Source organism: Cupressus sempervirens, chromosome 2 (assembly GCF_028749045.1).
Source record: "Cupressus sempervirens isolate cs-2001-9-10 chromosome 2, ASM2874904v1, whole genome shotgun sequence".
Taxonomy (NCBI): Eukaryota; Viridiplantae; Streptophyta; class Pinopsida; order Cupressales; family Cupressaceae; genus Cupressus; species Cupressus sempervirens.
The window spans coordinates 578,737,533-578,745,218 of record NC_143119.1 but is presented as its reverse complement, the minus strand read 5'-3'; the positions used below and the strand labels follow the sequence as shown (position 1 = coordinate 578,745,218).

Here is a 7,686-nt window from a genome sequence, read left to right as displayed (position 1 = left end):
TTGTTATTGCTCAATCCCTATATCTCCCACTCGCCTCTCTCTCTCTCTCTCTCTCTATATATATATATATATATATATATATATATATATATATATATATATATATATATATATATATCACTTATTATCTATGCCCGTCTCCCTCTCTCTCTATATCTATCGCTTAACCATCTTTATTCCTCCGTTCTCTTTAAACCCCTTTTTTCTTGATCGACATGTCTATCTCTATCATTCTTTGTATATCTATCCTTACCCCCTTGCTCTCACTCTTTACCCCCATCTCCTCCTCTTTATATTCCAATCTCTCCCTCTCTTGATTGCAAACATGAGTCTTTTGGCAATGAAGCTTGAATATCTTTTTGATTCAAAGCTTTTATTTTAGTCATGTTGGTATCTGTGTAAGTGGATGAATAATTGATTTGAGACCCTTTTTTGCACAAACATCATCATTTGCTAAATGACCCGCTGGTTGACCTCATGTATTACACTAATGTATGCAAAAATAGACCAAGCTTTTTCTTAATTGTCCTTCCACACCTCTTTGATGTACCCTTTGCACACAAAAGTGCAGTTTTGCTAAGTTTTAGAGCTATGAAAAGTAGAAATATAACTTTTATGTCTTATTTTTGAAGGCTTCACAAAACTGTTAGTATCTTGATAAGAGATTTGTAATAAAAGAGTTGACATTGGGAAGAACACAAAGATGAAGTTTAGGATGTCATTCTTGATATCTTAGACCAATGAGATCATGAATAATATTAAAATTCCTTTAATTCAATCATTTGACTACATTGAACTTCCCCTTCTCGTTCATAGAAATGTCTAGAAAAAAAACCAAAACACATGCCTTACCAAGGGAGCATGTAGCTTGCTTATCTTTTTAAAAGATACATTTTAGTTTAGTGCTGAACCACTAGTCTTGTTCATTGTCATTCCAAAAATGAAGAAATCGTCAAATTCTATCAAAGTACACTCTTTAAATTGATGAAGTCAAGGGAATTAAAAAGTTTGCATTTTTTTAGTTGCCTAGACTAAGAGTAAAGGACCTAGGGATACCCATTTTGCCAAAATCTATTTAGTGTGATTCATGGAGAATCATTCAACTTCATTATTATAATAAAAGCTCATTGTCCAAAAAATGTGTACTTAAAAAAGAAGAAGATAATTTTTAAAACAAAAGCTCATTATCCAAAAAATGTGTACTCTTAAAAAAAGATAAATTGTAATTTGTTGTTTAACCAAGGGTCTTGTTTATTGCCAATCAAAAAAGAAAATGGATGGAAGATTTTTAATGATGTCTACGAGGCCATAAGCTTAAGGAACTCACATAAAACTCCTAGTCAGTTTGATGTTATTTCTCTAGTTTGTCTCTTTTGTTGTGAATTTGCATAAGTAAAATGGCCCCCTTGAGGAGTCTTGGCCCTTCGAAAAGGTCTTTTATGTTGTTCACTTCTAAAGTTTCTTTGTGCTGGCTGCAAATGTCCTTGTATGCTATACAATCATTCAGATAGTGCCACTCTGTTTCCACCACACTCTCATTGCAAAATCTACAAATTCTGTCCTCCTACTCTTCCTTAGGGACCTTCCATCTACTAGTTTCACCTCTGAAACAGTGGGAACTAGATCTCAGTTGAGTGATTAGGACTTTTACCTTTCCTTTGACTTCGGCTCATAAATACTCTTTGTCATCATGTTCGCATGTGAGATTAAATTCTTTGACAAAATAGGCTTTTTTCTACCTAACTGGTTTGCCCACATGGCAGATCTGATTTTTTCTGCCACCCATGAGTTGGCAGGTTCTATAGAAGTATAGTATGAAGATTCATGAAGTCAAGGCAATATATTCTTTTAGGGCCCGTTTGGCAACATGAATACAAGCGGAATAGGCATATGTAAATTTTTAAAATTTTGAATTTTTCATTTGGATGCACCAAATTGGAATTGGAATACGAAGTAAAATAGGAATACATATTCCAATTTTGGCTCAAAAATGAAGTTTTGCAATTCCACCCAAATAGGTGTTATTGGAATACATATTCCTATTCCACTTTTATTTATTTTAGAAAACATAAATTTTGGAATCCGCAAATTCCCCATCAAATATTGGTTGAACCAAAGAAAGAACATGGATACATAGCCCCATTTTCTATTCAAGAATACTTGTTCCAGAATAGCTATTCCTATTCCCACAGCGTTGGGAAAAAAAACAGGTAGTTTATAAATGCAATATCGTCACAAGTTTATTAGGCAGATTTGGGGTTTAGGCAGAATACGCGTAGTCCTCCTTTCTTCTAAAACGCTTGTTCGAGGGAGGGAGAAGAAGAAAATAGTGTCATCCAAGGAAAGCTACTAAGAATACTCGCTTCAAACGGCAATGCATTCCAACTTGTGGATTGAGAGTGGGGACGACAGAACTAGACAATATTCTTTTGATTCCAGTGGTGCTCTCACGGTAAGGATTACTGCTTTTCTGCTCGCTTTTCGTTGACTCTTTTCCATTTTTGAGCTCTACATGTTTACTGGGAATTCAGTCCTTCTTGGGTTTGTTTTTGGTATGCTTGATAAATCTTGGATGGGTTAATTTTGCTTATGTCGTGGATGAAGTGTATAATCATTCCAGCTACATGCCTGCTGAAGTTACGGGCCACCTTATTTTAGTGAGTGGCATTTGAAGAGGCCACTCAGTTACCATAAACTACAACTCCTTGTACTGTTTTGATACTTTTGATTTTAACTTTTAAGGTCTACTTGGCCTTTGGACCACCCGTCTAAACTTTAACGAGCTTGCCATTACTGGTATAGGCCTTAGTCACTGTCTTACTTTCCTGTAAAGGTAGCCATTTCGGCTACTTAACCCAATCTTTAAAGGTTTCCGAGATTTCTGTATATGATTCACTGCCTTACATCTTTAGTTGGTAACACTTCTAAAATTTGATGGGGATTTCTATTCTGTCCAAACTCTCCTTAAATCTGAATTTGTCTTTGCGGAGCAACGCCCAGCACGGCTTGAACCCAAGCTGTATTAGCAGCAATTTCTGGACTTTCCTGCTAACGCCTCATGATTTTTTTAAAAAAGATTTTTAGATTTTTTCTCTTTGGCAATTCTCTAAGTTAATGGAGTTCCTTTACCATGATGTGAGGTACGCTTTGATCACGTTCTTAAGCTTTGTCAATGTTTAAGTGAACCTCATTCTCATTGCATGTTTCTGTAGGACTTATGGGCTGCCTTGTTGCAGTAGGAGAATTTAGATGTAGGAAACACCATAGAACTGAGACTCGGACCCGGCCGACAACTTGACCCAGCTTAGAATCGCCCCTGACTTGGCAAAGTGACAAAATTCTTGAAATTTAGAGATTTTTTAGGATTTAAAGAACATTCTATGCACCCATTGTTAAATAAAGCTTAAAGACACAATAACATCATGAAATAGAAGGTAATTTGATCACACACATAAACATACATTGATTACATAAGTACAAAGGAAAATTGTAGCTGAAGGAAATAGCAAACATGGATATATAAAATCCATGAAATTCATCAAAATGTATATTAAATCCATGAAATCCATCACATTAATAGTCATCATCAAATGTTCCAAACATATGTTAAGTTAAATAAAAAGTTAAAACAAGTCTACAGCCATGGCACCTAGTCCTCATCCTCATCCTCATCCTTAGCCTCAACCTCAAAATAATCTATAATATGCCTCTCAGTAAAGCGTTTGAGGTAGGTCCTAGATGACTAATTAGCCATAGTCTCTGCCTGTGAGGTGCCTCTAGGATCAATTGTAGTCTCTGGTAGTGCCTGTGAGGTGCCTCTAGGATCAACTGTAGCTCTATGCTCCTCTACTGCCATAGCCACGGCTTCAGCCTCTCTATCTACCTCATCAACCAACTCTAGGTCCTCATCATCAAAGACAGGATCAGTAGCCGTAGTAATCCACCCAGAGTCTGGATCTACCTCCTCTAGAGTAATCAAAGAGATGTTACTATCCAAAATGTCCCTAATCCTAAGGTGCAGGTTGTAATGGACATCAGTTTCTCCACAATCAACTTGTTACGCCTCTTCGAGTGGATGTGCTCGAACATGCTCTAGTTGCACTCACATCTAGAAGCGCTACATGGCTGGCTCAATATGTGGATGACGATTTGTTGAAGGTTTTTGGCTGAAGGCCCAAACATTTGCCACCATCTATTTGAAAAAGGAAAAGAAAAAAAAGATTATTCTCATTTCCACCTTTAAAGATATAAAGTTAGAAACTAGATAATAAAATTAATATGCAATGTGCATAAGTTGCAATTTTGTACGACCTTCGTTGCAAATTTGGCTTGAAAAAATGGGCCTTGTTGCATTATTATAGGCATCCATCTCAAGCAATATATCTGTAGGATCAGTGGCCATCTTTGATATCACAGTATATAGGCCACTAAGAGTCTCCTCATCTTGCCTTGAAATCATCACAAAAATGGAATGCCGGATTCAGGTGGTAGGTTGTTGCATGGATGGTCTATGAAGCTGATTTTGCCATCTCCTATCAAATATGTCCCAAATGGGGCCATACTTGTCCTCATCTCCTACATATTTGGCTCTTATGGCCTCCTTGGCCCTATCCATGTCCTCATATATGTAGCCCATAGTGGGCTTTGCCCCATCAACAAGTCGTAGGAGGGTTACGAGGGGCTAAATGACCTACAAAATAGTTAAACAAAAAAACAATTGAGTGAATGATGATATGATCATTGGAATATGAAACTTTGCAAAGTTGCACAACGAAAATAAAACAAAAATATGCATGCCATAAATTATTTTATAAATTTTAAGTTTTTAAATTACCTCAACAATCTCCTTGAAAGGGTTCCAAAAACCTTCTTCATCATAAATGCATTTTGTTGTAACTATCCTTGCAGGGATGGTAGCATAGGACAGGGAAATCCATTGTGGACCAAAAAACATGCACCTCAAAAGTAACCTTGAATTCAGCAAGGATTTTAGTGTGATTAAATTAGAGGCAAATCTTGTGATTTTGGGACGAGCCAACTCTTTTCCCTCTGTGTATTCCCTCATAATGCTAACGACTAAGGCATGATTATATATGAACTTGTAAAGATTTTTGGCCTTATCAACACATGATTTCACCAATTCAATCTTGCCAATATCCTCTAGCATGAGGTCGAGGCAATGAACCGCACATGGAGTCCAAAAGATTGTTGGGTGCCTCTCCATCAAAATTTTTCCTGCAACAATTTTAAATTTATTAGTAAAAATTTAGATGTGTTAAGAAACTTTTAATTTTTAAAAATTAAAATTAAAAATTTAACTTAAAAGTTAAAATTTTACCTACAACAACAAATTAGCTGCATTATCAGTCACCACCTAGAAAACATTCTCTTCCCCCACCTCCCTTGTGACCTCCTCAATAGCCTCACATAAATATGTCACATTTTTGATACGTGAGGAAGCATCTATAGACTTAAAAAACGTGGTGGATCCTGAAAGTAAAAATAAAGCAAAATAATTATCGACCAATCAATAAAACAAAATTTTACTTATTCAATAATCAATTAATAATTTAATACATTAAATTTTAGAGTTTGAGAAGTAGAGGATGAATCACCTCTGCTAGAAACAAGAAAATTTAGGAGAGTCCTATTCCTCCTATTTGTCCTTCCATCTGTCATAATGACGCAACCCTTTTGACTCCAAATCTTTGGTCCTCCAACTCAAGTTTCATTTCCTCAACCGTTTCTAGTGAAAGGGGCCCACTCAACTCATCTTCAGTGGGAGCTTTAAACCCTGCATCATAGATGGAAACAACATCAATCATGCCCTGCCAATAAGGACTCCTATCATATTTATAAAAATATCTAAATTAGCATATTTTAAGATTAAGTTAAAATTATAATATTTAATTTTAAAAGTTTAATTTAAAAAATTAAAAGTAAAACAATCAAATATAAATGAACAACATTTGCAGAACAACCAAAACTTGCAAATTGCTCTTCTTCCAACTTCATGGATCTCCCTATTTCAACCCAATCTCTTAAGTGAGGGTTGTCCACTAGGAGTGGAAGGTGGTACAAAAATTTGTCCAACCTAGATTTTCTGACTCTTGGATGAAAGGTAATGCCTGTATTACTATCAAGGGTAGTGTCGCTGGCAAGAATAGATGTAGAAGTAGTAGTACTAGTAAAAGCACTAGGATGATAGGGAGCAAAGGAAGAACCTTCTCCAACACAACCTACTGAACCTAAGGGTGTAAAAGTAGAGACAAATGTAGTTGTAGATGAGGGTGGACGGGAAGACGAACCAATCTGAGCTAACTCTTCTAATTGTTTTTGTTCTTGTTCATATTTTTCTAAGGCAACATAACAAAAGCATTTAGCCTTAGCAGTTGCAATTTTACAAGGCTCAACATCATGTCCATATATGCTAGTAATATGGTAATTCAATCTGTTTATCCCCCTGCTATTAATTTTCTTACAAAATAGACATTTTGGTTGATTTCTACCTCTACCCGGAAAGTCTATGGTGTACTTCCAACACTCATATTTTTTATTTGCCTTTAGTGAGCTTGGATTTTTAAGATAGAGGAGCCATTATGAGTAGTGAAAAAAGTGTTTTCAAAATGTCAAGGTTGTTGCAATAAGACAAATTTAACCAAAAATTACTATTTAAGCATTATATTTTATGAAGATTTAGAGTAAAAGAAAATCCATAAACATAGAGAAAAAAATAATCCAAAAACCCATAAGCATAGAAAAAAATCATCTAAATCCAAAAAAATCAACTCATACCTCTGTTAAATGAGTTGATTAAGTGTTGAGAAGAGCTCCTATAACCTCCTTGATGATCTAAATGCAAGTATATAGTTGCTCCAATGTCACAACTGCAAGCTTTCCCCCTCTTCCTTTCAACTGTTTGCAAAACAATGGCACTCTATTTCTCTTTATTTCTGTCTTTCTTTCTATTTCTTACATAAGAGTGTTGTGAAAGCTCCTTTAGGGTTATGAGGAAAAGAAACATACAAAAAAAATTAGAAAGTAACCAAGTAATCTTTTTCTTGGCATCCGGATTTGCCCAACTGCGGCCAGCTCACGTGCATTGTGACTCACGAGTCACGTGGCTGACCCGCAGGTCAGGAGAGTCCGGCAAGTCACCTAAGGTGACCCGCCGAGCTAGAGTCACGGGCCATGACCTGGTTGAGTTTACCCAACTCGCTGACCTGGGTAACTCGCCTGACTTGCGGCGAGTCTCGTTACTTTGGGAAACACTATTATAATCTCCCAGCTACCATTACCCTTTATAGAATATTATAAATATGGTGACGGACTTTTAACCTTTTTTTTTTCTTAATGGTCTACGAATGACAGAAGTTAAAAAGAAAAATATTTAGAACATTCGACTAGGAAACAAAAAAAATCTATAAACTTGTATCTGTCAGGGCAGAGTAATTATTGGATTATAATATACTTATATTGTGCTGCTCCATTCTCATTAAGCTTGGTACATGGCAAATAAACATATTTATAGTAATATTAGCTATAAAAAACACTAAGAATATGGCATTGTCAACCATTGGCATTCACCTGCAGCTTTGATCACTTGCTATGTAATTTTAGAATGCAACAACCACTGGACTGTGGCTTTCATATTCAATTCTTGTTTGTATGTGTCCTGTGTCATTT

The 7,686-nt window shown here is 35.9% G+C and overlaps 1 protein-coding gene across 1 annotated transcript in view; it reads left to right on the top strand.

Moving 5' to 3' along the window:
- Nucleotides 1–2,127: 2,127 nt before the first annotated feature.
- The window catches only part of RUS2 (root UVB sensitive protein (Protein of unknown function, DUF647)), a 96,069-nt gene continuing 90,510 nt past the window's right edge, over nucleotides 2,128–7,686 (top strand). The window contains exon 1 of the mRNA XM_089814566.1: nucleotides 2,128–2,452. Within this exon, the coding sequence (XP_089670692.1) occupies nucleotides 2,375–2,452 (78 nt within the window). The 5' untranslated portion in view covers nucleotides 2,128–2,374. The remainder of the gene's footprint in view (nucleotides 2,453–7,686) is intronic.